Source organism: Pleurodeles waltl, chromosome 9 (assembly GCF_031143425.1).
Source record: "Pleurodeles waltl isolate 20211129_DDA chromosome 9, aPleWal1.hap1.20221129, whole genome shotgun sequence".
Lineage (NCBI taxonomy): Eukaryota > Metazoa > Chordata > Amphibia > Caudata > Salamandridae > Pleurodeles > Pleurodeles waltl.
This window is the reverse complement of record NC_090448.1, coordinates 77536387-77556998: the sequence shown is the minus strand read 5'-3', so window position 1 is coordinate 77556998 and position 20612 is coordinate 77536387. Positions and strand designations below refer to the sequence as shown.

Genomic DNA, 20612 nt, shown 5'->3' with positions numbered 1-20612 from the left:
AGACAAATATCCTAACTCACACACCAAATTCATTCACTGTTAATGACCTCATCCTTATTGAAACAGATTAAATTACAAATGCTGTAAATCATCATGCAGATGACATGACTTAGCACATTAAGCTTACTGCTTTAGCAGAGACAGCTATGAAGGTAATATAATCAATTGGTTTGATGATGTATTTTTGTTTACTTTCATTGTACTTTTAGGTGTTTCTTTTTATGGGTTTGTGTGGTTTTATACACCTTGAACTCTGATCAAATGTATTAGAGTGCTTTACATGAGCACCAGTTATGTTACAGAAGGACACATTCATTTTTGGTAGGCACAGGGAGATTAAGTGATTTGCCCAGAATCACAGGATGTTGAGCAGGCACTGAGACTCAACCCTGGTTCCCCAGTGCCAAAGTTGGCAGCTCTGGCCACTACACCACATCCTCTAAATATGGTGAAACCTAAGCATTGCATTTGGTTTGGGCGTTATGGTCTTCATGGCTTTCATGCGAGTTATGGATTGTGTTACCAAACATAACCTGTGAATTTCAGGGGCTTTTCAGTTTAAATCATAACCGTCCCTGCACTTTGGCTGTGTTTTAGGTGGTTTGTTTGAGGTTTATTTAAATATACATTGAGATGTAAAAATGAAAGTTAACTCTAATTTCACTTTTAGCATTCGTTTTTCAGATAATTTTTGGAGTTTTGTTATCATATACCACATCCAAGTGCTTCCTGTAAATAAACCTCACAGAGCAGCTAAGTCCCCTGAACGGCCTTCAGCTATGGGCAATGAATCGGAATAGCCAACATTCACTGTGCATTGTGCATAGCATGGTTTGACGCAGGGCCTTACCTCTAGGCCATGTGCCAACCATCCTTCTGTGTGCAGTGTTGGCAGACTCTAGTGCCAGCCACCCTCTGCTGACAGACAACCACCACAGCACATTCTCTTCAGTCATGTGCAGCGGGTGGGTTGGCTGCAGGGCCTGGCTTTCAGTTTGGAAATAATATCATAAAAAATAGTCATTAAGGATTGGTTAGAACAACCCCAATATTCACTCAGGAACATACAACAAAAGTGAGGAAAGCCCAGGAAGAACAAAAAAATGAAATTATTTTTATTCAAAACAAAACGTTTACAAAATCCCATTTTACCTCCAGCCATTGAATAAAGGTTGATGAGGATGTGAAATCATTCACCAATAGGAGAGCTCACAGTACTGAAAGGAACAAAACGTAAGGCGGTGTGGAGAAAAACGGAGTCTGCAGCCAGATCAAAGTGGTTGTGATATCATGCCCCCTGTAGCCTAAGCAAACACAGAGCTCAGTCAAGGAATGCAAATGGAGAGTGTTCCTTATAGAACAGCTGAGGCTATATATGCCCCAGCTTGACCATAGCAAAGGCTGAGCTCACATTTATTTAATTAGGTTAAAATCTCCATATTTTGGGACCGATTCACAGAGATAAACCTACAACATTGTGCAAATTCGTGATTCTTCTTTTCTATTCACAAAGGCATTTTGTAGCATCTTTACAACTGCAGAGTCTCCACACTCTTGGCAGAGATTCCGCACATAAAAACACAGACCTCTTCTTTTTAGGTGGGGAGTCTCCTCTAGGAGTGCGGAGACTCCGCAATGGTGAAGATACTACTCACAAAATATCTTTGTGAATAGGAAAACATTGTAAGCTTTCACAAAAGTGTAAATTTTCCTTTATGAATCTGGATTACAGTTCCTTTGTTATTGACTAGAGTTAAACAGACTTTTACATGCGGTCCCTGTGGCAAAATTTGAAGATTTGTAAAATATGTTGTTGTGCATTCAGGAGCCATACACTGCCTCCACGTCAATATCTACTAGTGGGCTAAATTACTGACTCATTAAAATATTTTCAAAAGACGTTTTCATCAGTGAATATGCATAATAATGCATTTCCGCACTGATATTTTTAGGTCTTGCTCTGGCATAGAGAAATCGTGAATGTTTGCTACAGCTCATGCCTTTAACTCCAGAAAAATGTACAAAGAGGGCTGCGGCTCAGCCTTCTCCATCAAATTCAATGGAATCTAGCTTAGAGGTTTGCTTTCACTCTGATGGGTCGAGCAGATATATAAATCCACAAGTAGAAATGAGCACTGCCTTCTCATACTTTACTGGAGCTGCTCTAGGCTGTCCAGACAGTGAGGACCAGATTTGTCAAGGGCTTGTGGTGCCCTTGCGTCACCTTGTGGGAGATTTATCAAACCATCTTAAGTATGATTCACTAAGGGAATCTGGAATAACCTAAGGCAGCTCAAGTCGCTGCCTTGTGTTACTCTGCTCTGTGAAGGTGTCACATGGGTGGGGAGTGGGTCTTCCCACGCATCCAACCATATATTTTGGCACATTCCCAGATTTACTTACACCAGTAAAACTGTGAATGCTCAAAATGCTACTCCTACCCAGGGGAGGCATAGCAAGGAGAAATATCCTTATTCTTGTTTTTTCTTCTTTCTAATTGTGCTGAGAAGAAAGCCTCAGAGGACTGTTTTTGTGCAGGAGGATCTTCCTTCCTGCACAAAAATAATCTTAAATGTAACACAGGCATCCTTGCAGCATTGCGCAAGGGTGACTGCCTTGGCGCTTGGCAGCCATGAGTGGGCCAGAGCAGGGAAAGACCCAGAATGCACCACAGGAAAGTGAAAATGACACATTCCTTTCCTCTCCATTTGATGCAGCTCAGCAGGTTTTCTTGCTGCATTGCGCTCCTACATATTTTGACGAATCTGACCCTGAGGCTGTAGATACCAGCACAGCCCCAGCATGGAGATGGTAACTGGGAGAACATTAGTTGCACTCAGCACTGTAACAGCATCTTTGGTACTCCCCACGTTTACTACAGGAACACTGACTGATATTTAACCTGACAAAAATACTCTGCCCACATTATAGGCGCACTGTACCATAGTGAGGTATTTTGGAATTTTGAAATGAAGATTCATATATTTAGACCTGTCCGGTGGTAGACTGTTGTACGGACCAAAAATAATATTTGATGTACTTGTGGTCTGTTGCCTTACACGGTCTAGCAGCACAAAATGAATGATGGCTTTCCAGAAAGTGAATTGCAACATCGGGATGATGGCTTGCAAACAGGCGACAATTCATGTGAGACCCACAAGGCGGGAGGATGAGGAGACACAAGAACACATACATTTTTGTAGTCATAAGTCTAAAATCAAATATTAAATATTTAAAACAGACTAACAACTCGAAACAAATACTGGTGGAGATCGCGCCTCAAAAATTAAGTATATTATGTAACCACTGACAAAGTCAAGCTGAAGCCCACACCTATGTGTAAATGTATCTCTCTGGCAATATGGCAGAGACTTATCCCGAAAGCACATCACGCTCACCATGAATTAACTGTAAAATACCAAAACATAAAATTTAGAGATACAATTATGGCAAAAGAAAGGTGAACTGCCAACACCTAACCGGAAACCACTGTTTTAGAGAGTGTTGTTGCCTGTGACATAATTTCCTATGCTCTTTATGCCGTAGTACTGCCTCCCTGACAACACTCGCATGTGTGGAAGAAATCTCTAACTTCCCCTTTTTGTTGAGCCTAGAAGAGAACTTACTGCAGAAAGAGTCTGCAAATCTTTTCTTGCTTTGCTGCTACCATCATTGCTTACGTGCTATTTTATATAACTTGCATATCAGCATGGAGGCATGCAAGGTCATCTTCCATAACTGAATCCGACACTCTGTGATGCTGTTGCCGAAGTCAGAGATATGTTATTCTACCTGTCTGGACATCTTAGCTTATATCATCACTGAAGGACTATATTCATTGTCTAGCAAGGATTCTGATGTTGCTGAGGGTCTTGAAACTCCTGCCCTACTTGTTTGATCCTGAGGTGATTTTGTGAAGATCTCCAGCAATAACATCACTGTTAGGTCATCACCACATGATGTCACTCTCCTGGACACTGACCTAGGTGTGTGACATTTGCTGCTGTCCTTGTTGCACCTACATGGGCAGAGAAGAGCTGAGAGAGAGAGTTCGTTTTTCAACTGGTAATAAGACATTTACTGATGGTGTAACATTTATGTTACATGTGGCATACATGCAGCTGGGTTGGTGCACCAATTGGCCAGAATACTAATGAAAGGCAACTCTGTATAAGAAACATGTTGCATGCAACGATTATCATGGGATGTACTTGAAGAGGAACGTATCATGCATAATACATTGCAAAAGAGAAAGGCATTGCAGCTGCAGTGGTGTATATTACACAATTGTGTTCCCGTCTTCAACGTTGCATACACCATTGTGGTTGCAGGGAGTGTGATGCTACTTCACGCCATCCAAAAATCCAGCCGGTACATGCAAGTGGAAATGGTGTGTGTGAATCCCATTTGAGCTGTTTGATAGGTAACATTCCCAGTGTGATACACGGCATGCTAGCTAACTCCATAGCTGTGGGTCCACCATTACATGAGAACACAGCTCTAACAAGGCACCTTCTCTACCAACCCCCTCTTCTTTGTACTTCCTTTCAATCCAAGTACTTATCGGATCTTTTGATACATCCCATATCTTGAGGAGATGGGCCCTTCCTTTCAATCCAAGTATTTATTGGATCTTGTGATACATTCCATAACTTGAGGAGATGGGCCCTTCCTTTCAATCCAAGTATTTATTGGATCTTGTGATGCATTCCATAGCTTTAGGAGATGGGTCCTTCCTTTCAATCCAAGTATTTATTGGATCTTGTGATACATTCCATAGCTTTAGGAGATGGGTCCTTCCTTTCAATCCAAGTATTTATTGGATCTTGTGATACATTCCATACCTTGAGGAGATGGGCCCTTCCTTTCAATCCAAGTATTTATTGGATCTTGTGATACATTCCATACCTTGACGAGATGGGCCCTTCCTTTCAATCCATGTATTTATTGGATCCTGTGATACATTCCATAGCTTTAAGAGATGGGTCCTTCCTTTCAATCCAAGTATGTATCGGACCTTGTGGTACATTCCATATCTTTAGGGGATGAGGCCTTCCTGTGTGTGAGACTCACCACCTGTTGTTTGCTCCGCATGGCTGTGTTTTGCCTATTTCTACGGGTTTATGTCATATCACCAGTTTTTCACATTTCTTCGACAGTCCTTTTGTCGGGCAATAGGGCATTAATTTTAGCACAGATGTTATTAGAAAATGCATTTTCCTCCTGATGACGTTTTGAAACTCACGAACAGTTTGCACTGTTAAAGGAACTAAGCAGAACAATATTGGACACAACCAGTCATGGCACGTTTTTGCTCCGGTTGCACCAAACAGAACCAAGGACAAAAATCCCAGGGATAAAATCCCTGGTTTTATTTGCAATTAACACACACAGAAGCACTGTGCAGAGACATTTGAATGCCCAGATTATTATTGCTGTGCAAAATAGTTTAGTTAGAGTTTTAGTGTTTTATGTTCTTACACTTTGACAAATTATTTACTTGTATTGTTGCCAAAGAAACATGACAGCAAGTACATTAATCCAAAGTCATGCTCAGGACAGTTTCAAAAGATCTGGTGGTAAGAAGCACATGTGATGGTAAACACAAGATTGGACACAAATTAAGACTATGGGCCTGATTACAACTTTGGAGGAGGTGTTAATCCGCCCAAATGTGACAGATATACCACCAGCCGTATTACGAGTTCTATAGGATATAATGGACTCATAATACGGCTGGTGGTATATCCGTCACTTTACTGTCACTTTTGGGATGGATTAACACCTCCTCCAAAGTTGTAATCAGGCCCAGAGTCTATGTAGTGATGATGCCAATGGAGCATGTGGGGCATTGATTGTGGCAGAGTGAACTCTCATGGGCCATTGTAACATTGTTGGTGGCACAGATGGTGACAGAGGATAATTAACAGGGGGTGATTCTGGATACTTTTTGGCTTCTGGTAGTAACTCTGCACCCACTCTGCGGATATTAGCAAGAACAGTGATAGAGAGAAGCATGGATGACAAAGCCATTGGCCCCAACATTGTCTATGGACACTGATGTCTTATGGTTGAATGATAGCAATGAGAGTAATAGAAATGGGATTGATGTAATGGTCATTGTTGTTATTTCATTCTGCAGAAATTGTCTTGATGCCTCCTCCACCATACTCAGGACTCGATCCAGAACCCAGCAGCGTTCCTCCCGTCCTCCAGTGGAGGTTAGTGTGTTCCTTCCTTTCGATTCGGGTTTTCAAAGGTCTAACCCTGGTTTGATGTATATGAAAAATATCTGTTTTGAAATTACAGGTTCAGATTCAATTAGCAGTGTTATGGTCCTGGGCAAGGACACTTTTGGGTTCTTGGTACGTGCAAAGGCTGAAAGCTGACATAGGGATTGGCCAGATGCGTTTGGTGATATCTTACCTGTATGTTGATTTCTATTTGAAAATAAATATTTCCTTGATGATTCAACAAGACGGGAAGTACACATCTCTAATTCCAATCTATCATTTTGCAGCTCATTTGGCTAAAGAAATCAGACATTATCTTTGAACTGTTATACCCATTCCCCATGGCGTATATGCTTGTAAGACTTAAGTTGTAAAAAAAAAAAATTCAGTTCTTTAACTATGACAACGTGTTACCCTGAGTTCTCCACAAGTGTTGTGTATGTTAACCACACAAATGTGTCATTTTGTGACCTTATTAGAAACACGCACTGGAAAAGATTCAGCACCTTTTCTATAATGAACATGGGTTTATTTACGTTGGGAATGGGCATCGCTTTCACTAAAGGACCAGAACTAGCAGAAGTGACATCACTCACCCTTTGAATTCCCAATGACAATACAGAAAGTAAAGCATGTACTTTTTGACGTGTTGACAACCTGGAATGCTACCATGATATGCCAGTGTATATCTGTAATATGACAAGGGTGTAGCCATAAAATCCCGGGAGTGAAACCCTCTTATACCTAGGAAAAAGGACATTTCTGGATACAGTCATCATATGCCACATACAAATTCACAGACGTGCCGTTTGTGTAGTTCTCCTTTTCAAGCAAGTTCCAGAGAGAACCATAACAAGCATTTGCAATGCAATGGGTATCGCATTTGCTCGAGTTAGAGCTATTAGCATTGTAATCTTCTAACCCGACTTTTCATGCCACACAAATTGAAAATGCAAAGTAATACAGTTTCACATAAGCGAGCTGATTCAAAGCGCCAGCATGAGCGCGAAGGAGACACAAAAGGTAAAAGAAGTTTGCTGGCAGTCAAACGTATGGGCACAAGTGCAGTTAGCCATGTAACAGGGGCGATGTCCAAGGCGGTAAATAAACCTCCCCAAGGAGGAACAAACGTAAAGTATTTATCAACGAAAATAAAGGATTTTTTAAGGGCAGCCCATGAACCAGTGATAGTGATGGGCGTGCGGTGGGCGTGGTTAAAAGACTAGATACATAACAACAGGTCAGAAAAGCAGCGCTTGCGCGCTGCTATTCTTGACCTAAAATGGATCTCTCTGCCCTCAGGGACAGTTTGTGTGGTTTTCGTTAGACTTCATTTCACTGCTGAGAAGCATACGGATTTATGAAACAGGCCATACCTCGCTCAGAGAGTTAGCTTTTTTCTTCTGATCTAAAGAAAGCATGTGTGGTGAAATGTAATTTAATTTGCTTGGGCATACTACAGAAAACTAAATCTTAATGAGCCCTAACAAGCACAGTCCTTAACTTGTCAACACATTTACCAGTCCTTCATCAATAAAAGGGTGCAACATCCTGATTTTTATTTCCGTCGATATACATTGGACACACCTGCCTGCAGCATCGTTTTAAGGTGAAGCTGGCAGATGGTGCAGCTCGAGGCTGCAGTGTTAGCTAGGACCAGTGGTGCAGGTCTTGATCCATAATCATTCTCCCTTTCCACATTTACTCACTACCTCGTCCGTTAAACCGCACACGTCTATCAATAAAGAATCTTCATTCATAAAATAGCCAGAGCTATTGGCTTTGCCACTGTATTGTAGATTGATGCATGACTTGCAGAACAGAGGTCATTTGGTAATATGGTCCTCTGCCTAGTTCCTGGGATTTTTATTGCAGTTTTCTGGTAACAAGTTGGAAAGTTTATGCCATATTAAATAAAAAAGAGAACCTATGAGAATGTGGAGTTGATAACTTTATATTTTGATATTCCTTAGCTCATTTTTGAAGGAAAAAGCAGTGGGCTTGATGCAGAAAAAAGTGCCTGTGTTTGATTCTTGGAATATACAATGATTTTCCTCTGCAGTGAAATCTGCCCTTTATCTCCCTAACCCCAACTTGCATGATTACTTAATTGTTCGAGTCTATTGAATAAGACTACTGCCAAGAAATTAGAAAATACCTTTTCTGATCCTTTTGCACAGTTCAGCTTGCTGTGCACGTTTCTCAACTTTGTTGCTGAAACCACAAAGCACATGTTGCCTAACAATGTTATTAGCCAATAATACTGTCATCTAAATATTTCCTGTAAATTCAAAGGGTTCCTTTTACGTTCAAGAAACTGAACTAATCGAAGTATTACAGAGCGATGTTGCGATTGACACCTGATTTAAAGTTTCTCATTAGAATTGTGTGGTATGGTTATTTACTTTTAAAAATAGGGTATTTGGTTGGCAGTCAGGTTACCCCCTGTCCAAGCATTGACCCTCACTCTAGTCAGGACAAAGGAGAAACACACCTGGTTAACCCCCACTCACCCGCTTGTTAGCTTGGCACGAGCAGGCAGGCTTAACTCAGAAGCAATGTGTAAAGTATTTGTACCAACACACACAGTAATACACTGAAAACAATACAAAATGGACTCCACACCAGTTTAGAAAAATAAGCAATATTTATCTAAATCAAACAAGAACAAAATGACAAAAATCCAACATACACAAGTTAAAACATGAATTTTTCAAAATAATCAGTCTTACTCTATAAAAAACAATGGAAATGATGATTTTGTACCGTAAGTACCTGGTTAGTGTAAAAAATAAAGCTGCAAGGGCGATTATGCTTCTGAAAAGGCAGTGATACGTCGATTCGTTCCTCACAAGGGAGGCCTTGTGTTGTTTCTTCTCCGATTGGGTTAGTGATGCGTTGTTTTATTCTCCCTCGCAAGATATCGATGTGCTGATTTCCGGACAGGGCACCTTGGATCCACGCAGAGTCGGGTTGACTTTGATGCCCAGGGACATGCGTGAAAAATCCTGTCACACGGTCTTAGAAAACCACGCTCTGTGGGGTTTGCGTCTTTATCAGCAGCCGCAAGCGGGTGTTGCGTGTGGTTTCTCCAGCCACGATGCGCCGATCTCCCTGCTGTGATGCAGATGGAGCGTCAATTTTACACTGTACCCTGCCCATGGGGCTACCTAGGGCCTATCTTAGGGGTGCCTTACATGTATAAAAAGGAAAGGTTTTGGCCTGGCATGTGGGTACACTTGCCAAGTCGAATTGGCAGTTTAAAACTGCACACACAGACACTGCAGTGGCAGGTCTGAGACATGTTTACAGGGCTACTCATGTGGGTGGCACAATCAGTGCTGCAGGCCCACTAGTAACATTTGATTTACAGGCCCTGGGCACCTCTAGTGCACTTTACTAGGGACTTGCTAGTAAATCAAATATGCCAGTCATGGATAAACCAATCAATAATACAGTTTACACAGAGAGCATATACACTTTTGCATTGGTTAGCAGTGGTGCCCAGAGTCCTAAAGCCAACAAAAACTGGTCAGAAAAATAGGAGGAAGGAGGCAAAAAGTGTAGGGATGACCCTGCAAAAAGGGCTATTTCCAACATTTACTTAGTGCCTACTACCCTTGACGAGGCGCTGAAATGCTTCTGCCAACAGATAGCATGCTTCTTGGTAGGGACGGAGGCCCAGATTTACAAAAATGTCACACAAGACAGTGCAGTACCCCAAGTTGCAGTGCTACCTTGCATGACAGGGCAAGAGCTGTAAACTGCCACATTTACAGATATATGGCACTATCCTACTCTCTCCCTGTCACTGACGTACAATCAGGCTGCAGAGCACAACGCACACAACCTTGTGTCATAGTGAAAACATGTCTGTGTAAATCTAGCATAGGTCTGATGCTGGAAGGGTACTCTTCATGTACAGAGTACTATGCTTAAACACATTTTAAAACTTTTCTCACTTTGGATGTGTCCTGTAGGGTGCAGTAGCCATGCAAAGTGGTAAAAGTGAAGAGCAATACAGGCATTTCTCCTTTTAATTGCTCGCTTTCAAGTGGCATTATGTTTTGGTCTACTATTATTAGTAAGTAAGGTTTGAGTAAAAAAACATAGGTGGCTGCACGGGAACGCCCATGCACCACCCATGGAATGCCCTCTTGATGCAAAGTAATGCAAAGCAGTGTTTTGCACTGGTTTATGTTACTTTTAGGCAAACACATTTTGAGCTGGCAAGTTAATAAAAAAAATCATTTTTTGCAGGTTTGCGTCACAACCCAGGGTAAGATCTTTATAGATCTGGTTCACAGAGTTAGTGGTTAGCCATGTGAGGAGAAACGTTTATTCAGACCTGTACATGACAGACAAGCACTACTGCCTGCTTCAGGCAATTCTAAGCAACCGCACTAGGATTAACACACTAAGGGCCCAGTTATAAGTTTCCCGGTACTGGGGGCTGCAAACTCTGCAATTTTAATTAGCAGCAATGTGGAATAACGCCCCAAAAGTAATGTACAATTATGAGTTAAACCCAAGGGAAGGGGGAATTTCTGTGCTGACCCAGGAGCATATTTATGGGCAGTTTGAGTCATCCAATATGGTACATGTGTGGCGCAAACCATTAAGCCATATTTTTTAAGCCACACAAAGCCACTTTGTGTGGCTTTGTATCGCTTCAAAAATATGGAGTAAGGCAAGGTGGCACAAATTGCTACGTTGCCTTACTCTGCACCAGAGAGGAGTTCCATGGGTGTTACATGGGTGTTCCCATGCAAATCCCATGGTTTTTGATGCATTTTCAGATTTACCAAACCTGGTAAACCTGGGAATGCACCAAAAAGATACGCTTCCCCAGGAGAGATGTAACAAGAAATTTGTTATATCTCCTTGTTACTTCTCCTTTCTCTGTTTGCTGTATTTTTCAGCATACATAGATAGAGGAATTGGCCTCCAAGGATTGTTTTGTTCAGAAAGGTGCACCTTCCTCCCAAAATAATATCCTGCATGCAACAGAGGCATTCTTGTACCGTGGTGCAAGGGTGCCTGCATTGGTGCTAGGCAGCCCGTTGAGTGCCAGTGCTGGGGGAAAGGACAGAAATGCACTGTATCTCTTAAATATGGAACATTCCTACCCTTTCCCAGTGATGCGGTGCAGCTCAGCAAGGTGACTTACTGTGTTGCACTGAGCCACTTTCCTATAAATATGGACCCCAGGTTTTGTACTGGATGGAACTCTGCAAATTCCCTGTTTTTTAATGCTTCTATTTACTACCCGCTCTGTGCAGGTGATAAACGGGTGCAAGGGGGACTGTGTGGACCAGCGGGATAGAGAAGTGTGACGGCGATGTGTCTAGGAGCAGAACATACTCCCCTATGTGCAATCAAAGGAAATCGGAAGGAAATGGGCTACACTAGTGGCCGTAGTCCCTGCCTGATCCTTAAGTAATTTTAAACAGGGACTACAGTGTTGTTTCTGTAGGCAGCATGCTTGTTCATTTTAGGCAAGGAATCTGCTGAATTGACCTGTTCATTTAAAAAAAAATGAAAGGGTGGCCCACCAAGTAACCAGATAGGCCTGTCATGTAATTGATCTAATTTCTGCCCAAGCCCTTGCATTTCAAAGCACATAGCGCACAGTCCTCAAGAAAGATGGTACTATGTTACTACTGCAATGTCCACTTCTGTTGATGTATCCTAACTGTTACATTGGATTTTTAAATTAACAAATTAACATTTTAATTAATTTAAAGATTGTAACTAATAATGCCAACCCTAACTGTCCCCTCTCACTGTTTAAAAGTAACTAATTTAATTTAATTTTAAATGAAATTCAATTATTCTATATTATCGAAGTATGAAGTATCTTAATGCACAATTATTGTACAATAAATGAAATTAAACCACTGATGTTCAATTGGTTTATTTTAATATATTAAATTACATATATAATATTAATCAGTACATTATACCTTTCTCTTCTCCCTAATTGAACTTAAATATTATTGTGTTCAAATGTAAATTAGCCAAATAATTACATTTTGTAATAATGAACTACATTTAAATGAAACCTCATCCTAACCCTAGTTATGTCAACCATTAACATAAACGTGTATCTCGCTATTGGAAATTAAATGTAATAAATACTAATCTTCCCTTTATTTTTGACATTAGAATAAATTACAGTCATTTCCATCAGCAACCATAACCTTGACCACTATGGAAGTATAATCGATGGAGCTATTAATGTACTAAAGAATTAACAGTTATCTTTATTTTCTATGTATATTAAATAAAAAGTAAATGTAACCCATTCCAAATTGAATCCAAACCTACAACTTAATTATTTCATTCAAATTTAATGTAATATATATAATAATAATTATAATAATTATTCCCAACCGCTCATTAACTTAAATATAATTGAATAATTATTTTGTTTTATCCCACATTAAAAAGAATCACATTAATTTGTATTGGTTACACCACCACCGATACTAACACTATTTTGGATTGAGTAAAGTTAAATTAATCTACTTTTATTATTAACTCTAACCATAAACAGTATTTAATTGACATTTAATTGAACATTAAGTAATTCACTATAGTTTACATTAAGTTAAATATTTTAATTGTATCCTTTCATTTTATTTAAAGTTAATCAGAGTAATTTTAATACATAGCCATAAAACTAACTGTTTTTAAATTTTAATTAAATTTATATAAATTACTTCCATTTACTTATATGTACTCGAAGAAGGGGAATACCTGTCCGAAAATGTGCATTATAAAATTAATGTGAAAAACAACTATGAATTTGAGAGTAGAGCCATAATTATTGATATCAGTACATCTGGATCGTAAGGTCAAGCAGAGGAAATATATGAAGGATACGAGATACTGGTTCACAAAAGCACTTATGAGTACGTACAAGTGTACTCCTGGTGCCTTTGTGAAATGTCCCCAAAACATCTAAACTGGGAATAAAATGAGAATATTCAGAGAACGTCCACATGAAAGTAGTACAAAAAAGGTTTGTGCCCTCTTGCACTTTTATGATTAGGAAGCTGAGGGTTTCAGGTCCTATCAAAGCCATGTACGAGTTTGTAACAGAGAACTCCTGTGGTACTCTTTGATGTATCCAAGATACTTTTTTTAAATCAGCTCCACAGTGCTCAACCATGAAAGGCAGAACTGAATAATGTGTGTGTTTATTTCAAAGTTTGGTGCTAACAACTGGTAAGGAAAGTTATTTTTCTCTGACTTTCCTTGCGTTCTGTGCACATTCTCCTTATAATGCCTCTGCTTTGGAAAATGCGCTTTGATTGCCAGAGGACACCAACACATTGCCTGCAAATGTGGCTGCCCACAGTTGGAGAGATAGTGGGCAAGAATTAGATAATTACCCCCCACTGGGCTCTGGTGAACATCCATAATTTCCTCACATTTGCTTCAGTGTTCCCTTAATCAGCAACAGTAGAAAAGTAACATCCGATGATAAATCAACAAGCTTTATGAGATTACCTGATCCATCCTAAAAAAAGAGTGCACTATTTCTTCAATCAGAATCTTCTTCCAGGATGCATTATGGATAAATACCCTGGAACATCGCAAATACCTACAAAATCTCTAATAAAGCCGCCTTCGGTCTGTGTTGTTGTATTCTAGTACTCCAGTCATTGCTGAAGAGGCAGCCAAGCAAGCGCTGGTGGAGTATGCTGCAAGACAGTGCTGCTACCGGACATCGCCTGCGGAGAATATGGTGGTAGAACACCTACAGCCATTCTGCATCTACAGGGTACATATAATCTGCATGACTGCGTGTGAGGTGGGGGTTGGTACTGGAGAGAGAGAAGATTGAGGAACTTCCTTCTCCTTCTGTCAACTACAAAGGTACACAACAGTCAGAAAACCCTCTGAACGATGTTAGCTACTGGAATCTAGAGTAAGTTTAATTGGCTTCCCACTGTGGATGTTCTCTTTTCTGATTTCAGCTCAGGGTTTATGCTGGTGAACTTAACATAGGGATAAATCAGATCAGTTGTGTGATTTGGGTTCCATATCATCGGTAGGTGCAACAATTCTGTTCCACAACAGAGATAATGAAAAAGTGAAGCACCGAACACAGCACCCAAATCCAAGAAATGCCTTTGTGTGGGTCATATGGCAGTGTAGCTTTAATAACATGAATTGCACATTAGGTGTTGAAGTTAGAACAGTGGTGTATGCTACAAAACATGTTTCTACTCTGAAACGGATGGATATGCTGAAAAAAAGTATTTTCAGGATCCTATGACTGGAGCATTGAGCAGAAGGTTAGCAGATTGATCTCTTTTTGCTGATTCAGGTGGCTCTATAATGACACGATTTAAAATGCAAAGCAGAAAAACTATCATCAACCACTACAGAAATAATCTTCATTCATATAGTTATACATCTGCAGAGAACTCTGTGTAGTTCCCACGTTTGGGTGGAGGGCATCCTGTATAGAGCACCCTCCAACACCAGCGACACTCTGAATCTGCTCCCCTCAAATGTCGGTTTTTCTAACAACGTTTTTAAGCATAGGATTAGCACAGTGCCATCCATGCAGAGCTGTCAAATGACCACAGCCTTTTACCACTCCAGACACAGTATTACAGCTGGAGTAAGGCTACGTAGTGCAAACTGCTGTATTGCCTTACTCTGCACTAGGAAGGTGTCCCATGGATGTTGCGTGAGTGTTCCCAAGCACCTCCTATGGTTTTTGCCACATTCCCAGATTTACAAGACCTTGTAAACCTGGGTATGCACAAAAAATATACGCCTCCCCAAGAGAGGCATAACAATGGAGAAATATCTTTATCCTTGTTATTTCCTCTTTCTATGTGTGCTGCATTTTGCAGCACATACAGATACATGAATATGCCTCTCATAAATTGCTTTTGTTTGTATATGTGCAGGAAGGTTTCCCTTCCTGCACAAAAACAGTCCTGCATGCAACTCAGGCAGCCTTGCACCATGGTGCAGGGGTACCTGCGTTGGTTTTGGAGCTAGGCAGCCCATTGTGTGCCAGCGCAGGGGGAAATGTGCCATATGCCTCAAATAAGGTGAATTCCTGCCCTTTCCCACTGAGGCAGTGCAGCAAAGTGACTTGCTGTGCTGCACTGCGCCTCTATTTCAAAATATGCCCCTTAATGTACGTAAGAGAGACTATGGAGAGATGAGGAGTACTGTTGGAGAATGGTAATGAGGAAATCCGTGGAGAAGGGCGGAGTGGGGGGCACCAGAAAGGACTGTCGCACTGGGCACCCTCAGTGCTAAAGCCAGTCCTGGATGTTATTTTATTTATGCTGCTTGACCATCCGCCCTTCCAATGCTTTTACCATGCTGCTGGATTCACTGATGGTGGGCTGGATGTATGAAAGATAGTAAACACTCTACAAGACCATAAATAAGAGGGAAATTCAAATAAATGGCAAAAGACACATTGAACCATACTCGCCAAGTAAAGGTTTACTAGATAAACATAAGAACTGAAAAATAATCGTTTAAAAATAAAACAGAGGCTTTTCTGTTACCATTTTTTTTGCTCATCATACTTCTCAGAGTTCTGAATGGCAAACATGTGGTGCTATCCAAAAAATATCTAGGTGCATTTATTACATTTATTTTTTAATTACATTTTACAGCTTCCCTAATATTGAGCATACATGTAGTAGAAGTGGATTACGATTATGCACAACAGTTTAAAATAATAAAAGAAAACAGTTAACAGCTCAGACATCTATAACAGATACAATTGTTGAAACAAATATTTGTTACTTTTTTCTTTTTTCTTGTTCACCAATGCTCACAGATTCATTACCAAAAGTAAGACCTTAATAATTGGTGTACACGCAGGGACACACACATACACAGACACACACACGCAAGGAAAAGCAACAAAGAAACACTCACGGAAGAACCAGGGAGACTCTGTGAGAAGCTGGCCTGTCTTGTAGTGGGTACCAGCGGTACTTACACCTTATACTAGGTCCAGTGATCCACCTTAGTGAAATGTAGGCAATGTTCTAGCAGCTTAGGCTGTCTAGAGGTAGCTGTAGCAGAGCAGCTTAGGCTGAACTAGGAGACATGCAAAGCTCCTGCAATACTACTATAGTTACACAGTACTCATACACAATAAAAGACAATGCTCAGTGTTACCAAAAATAAAGGTACTTTATTTTAGTGACACAAGGCCAAAAATATCTCAGAGGCAATATTCCTACTGAAGGTAAGTAGTATACACAATATATACACTAGTAACCAGAATCAGGTAAGTAAACAGTTGGAGAACAGTGCAAACAGTAGAAAATACAATAGATTGCAATGGGCCTAGGGGAAACACAAACCGTATACTAAAAAAGTGGAATGCGGCAGTCGTATTCCCCCCTAGGTAAGTGTAGTGTGTAGGGGGGCCCTGGGAGTGTAAGAAAACACCAAAGTTAAGTAATGTACCCCACTCCAGAGTCCTGGAAAGCAGGAGTAAAGTACAACAAGTTTCCTCAGAATACCCTACAAGCCGTGATAAAGGATTTTGCAAGAAACAAGCAAGACTGCAAGCAACAAACAATGGATTCCTAGACCTGAAGACCTGTGGAGAGAGGAGACCAAGTCCAGAAGTTGAAGAAGAGTCCAGGAAGAACAGGAGCCCTTGCCAACCTAGAAGAAGGTGCAAAAGTGGATTCTCCGGTTAGAAGAACAGTACAGAAGAGCACCAAAGAAGATGACTGGGGTTTCCTGCTTGGTGCAGGAGATGCCCCACGTCTTGTAGTTGGATGCAGGCTGTTTGCATCGCTGGATTCTGCCAAAAAGCTTTGGTTCAAGCAAGTATGTGGTTTGCGTCACAAAAAGGAGCTACCTGGAAACCAGGAAGGACCTGGGGGTCTCAACTCGGACTGAGGAGACAGAGGGGGCTCTCAGCACTTCAAAGAGCCCTCAAAAGACCAGGTAGCGCCTATGGGAGTCCAAAACACGGGGACAAAGATGATGCAAAGTGCGGTCATCGCAGCACTACAAAGGAAGGCCCCACACCGCCGGAGAACAACTCACTGAGTTGAGCGTCGCAGGATGGAGTACTGGGGACTTGGGCTATGCTGCGCACAAAGGATTCTTGGAAAAAGTGCACAGAAGCCCGAGGAGCTGCAGAAGATGCGATGCACAGGGGTACTGTCGCAGCACAGGGAGGCAAGCTCTTACCTCCACCAAATTTGGACAGCTAGACCTTTGGACAGTCTGGGTCACTTTGGTCTACCACCTGTGTTCCAGGAAGCATGCTTGTCATCAGGAGAGGAGTCCCAGAGTACCGGTCATTGTTGCAGAAGGATGCCTGCAGAAGCAGGGAAGTGACTCCATCACTCCACAGGAGATTCCATCGGTTCTTCTGGTGCAGGGGGAAAAGAGGCAGTCCTCAGAGCGTGCACACCTTGGAAACTGTTCTAAATCCTGGCGGAGCTGAAGTTGCAGGTCACAGGAGTCATCCTGAATACTTTGTTGCAGTTACAGCGGTTCCTGGAGCAGTCTGAGGTTGATTCAATGGTCAGAAGTTGAAGCAGAGGATGCAGAAGAGTCCTGGAGGAGTCCTGCAACCCGAATCTGAGGAAACATCCAGAGGAGAGACCCTAAATAGCCCCGAGAGGGGGAATGGCTACCTACCCATGTATGCCCCTATCGGGAGGGCTCTCTGATGTCACCTGCTGGCACTGGCCACTCAGAGGTCTCCAGAGGGACCACACACCCTGGAATCCAAGATGGCTAACGCAAGGGACACTCTGGAGGAGAGAGCTTCTAATGGTGTCCCCGCAGTCACGAAGTCTGGGGAATTAGCCTTGGACAACGTGGAGGCACCTCTGCTAGTGCAAGGGTGCCCTCACACACAGTAACTTTGCACCTAGCCTTCAGTAAATGAAGGTTAGACATATAAGTTACTTAAGTGCAGTGAAAATGGCTGTGAAATAGTGTGTGCACTATTTCACTCAGTCTGCAGTGGCAGTCCTGATGAAAGGTTTGTATGAGCTCCTTATGGGTAGCAAAAGAAATGCTGCAGCCCACAAGGATCTCCTGGAACCCTAATGCCCTGGGTACCTATGTACCATATTCTAGGGACTTATAAAGTGGGCCCAGTGTGCCAATCAGAATTGGAATCTGGAGTCACTAAATTATAGTGACAAATTTTGTAAGTAGAGAGAGCATAAGCACTGGAGTTCTGGTTAGCAGAACCTCAGTGACACAGTTAAACATACTGACAACACATAGGCCACAAACTATGAGCAATGGGGCCCTGGCTAGCAGGATCCCAGTGAGACAGGCAAAACACACTGACAAATATGGTTTTAAACTATGAGCACCGGGGTCCTGGCTAGCACGATCCTGGTGAGACAGTAAAAACACAGTGACAAGCACTCACAAACAGGCCAAAAATGGGGGTAACCATGCTAGAAAGAGGCTACTTTCTCACAGTCACCAACAAAAAAACACAGATGCAATACAGCATGGGTGGATGCTTCCAACAAAGGCTGACTTAAATTTGGACACTTAGGGGTGAATTTAGAGTTTGGTGGATGCTAGACATGAAGTGCTGGTGTCTATGCATTCAAAATGGCTGGACGGGACATTTGAAACCTTTAAGCGGATGTTGCACATCCATCATACTTTAAATCAGGCTCCTGAGGTCCGATTTAGAGTTGAGTGGTGAGAGAAAATCCACGAATTAGCAGTTCCTCTACAAAAAACAAGCGATGTTCCATTGCTAACAAACTCGATATAAGACAACAGGTCAAATAATGCAAATTAAACATGATGAAATTTAGACGTGCATTTTGTTAATCAAAGAGGTTCCAAAACTAATTGCAAACAAATATACACATGTTTCGGAAACCATTACCGGATACAGGAAACCATAAATAATTTTATTCAGTTCTTTCTTTTTCTTGTAGCCACAATTGGTTCGCATTTAGTTTAGTCATACTGTTTCATTATTTTTTTCCAAAGGTAGAAATGTAATTAATTTTCGACATACTTTCTAGAGGTTATTCATATATCTTTTTTTTCTCTGTTTTTGCTAGTATCGTCTGGAAAGCTACATAGAGTCTAGGACCTTGAAAACCAACTATGAACCTTATTATGGTGAGCTAAATTATCTGTCTCTTTTTCTGTATGTCTGTACGTCTGCTTGCTTTCTGTCTGGCTTTATAGCTGCCTGCAAACTGCCTGCAAACTGCCTGCAAATCCATTCCTACATGTCTCCTTTCCCCATTTCAATCTCTTATCTGTTTCTCTTTCTAAGTTGCTTAAACTTACATTAAAATCCTTTTTCTGTTATTCAAATGAAAAGATATCTAAATACTTAAACTCCTAAAATGTGATTTAAGTTAAGCACCAGCAGAATGCACAGTGACTGACACCAAGATGTTCCAAAGTTCTTGGTAGAGATCAAGAAATGTAATGTCCTGCAAAATGGCATCAATAAAGTTGGGCGGTTTCAAAATGCGAACTCCAGTCTTTTCTCATTTAGATAGAGCAACAGAAGAAGTCTTCTACTAAACGCACAGTGATCCTTCTGCCTTTGCTAATGGTATTTAAGTCCCGCCTACACTGCGTATATGCTCTACTCTATTGCACTCCCCTCTACTCTACACCAGTCCACTCTACTCTGTGCCATGCACTCCACTGTATACCACTCCACTCTACGTCACTCCACTCCATGTCACTCCACTCTGCTCTATGTCACTGTACCCTATGCCACTCCACTCTATGGAACTCATCTCTCCTCTGCACCTCTCAATGCCACGGTAAGCCTCTCAACTCTACACCACTCCACTGTACGCAATCTATTCTATGCCATTCTGCTCTATGCCGCTCTACTCTATGCCACTCCACTCTACTCTATGCCACTCCTCTCCACACAATGCCACTTGATCGCACTCTATGCTCTACGGCACTCTTATGCCACTCTACATCACTTTATGCCACTCCACTCTACACTATAACATTGACCCTACACCACTCCGCTTCACTCTACACCACTCCACTTTACTGTATGCCACTCCATGCCACTACACAACATTCTACTCTACACCACTCCACTCCACACCACTTTATCCTACCCATTCTACTCCATGTCACTCTGCTTCACTCCACCCCAGTGGTCAGTCTACTCTACGCCACTTTACCCTACACCACTTCACTATGGCACCGTACTCTGTCACCCTACTCTTTGCAACTCTACTCTACTCTTTTCCACCCTACTCCACACAATGCCACTCTACATCACTCTATGCCACTCCACTCTACTCAATGCCACTGTACTCTAATCTACTCCGCTCTATGCCACTCCACTATACTCTACTTAATGTTACTCTATGC

The 20612-nt window shown here is 41.6% G+C and overlaps 1 protein-coding gene across 4 annotated transcripts in view; it reads left to right on the top strand.

Moving 5' to 3' along the window:
• Positions 1-20612, top strand: part of LOC138258583 (protein SSUH2 homolog) — a 164375-nt gene that overhangs the window by 62038 nt on the left and 81725 nt on the right. For 2 of the 4 annotated variants that reach the window (XM_069205946.1, XM_069205944.1), the window contains exons 3-5: positions 6143-6221; positions 13896-14025; positions 19313-19373. In XM_069205946.1, the coding sequence (XP_069062047.1) occupies positions 6143-6221; positions 13896-14025; positions 19313-19373 (270 nt within the window). The remainder of the gene's footprint in view (positions 1-6142; positions 6222-13895; positions 14026-19312; positions 19374-20612) is intronic. The other 2 variants (XM_069205948.1, XM_069205947.1) reach the window with 1 other exon arrangement.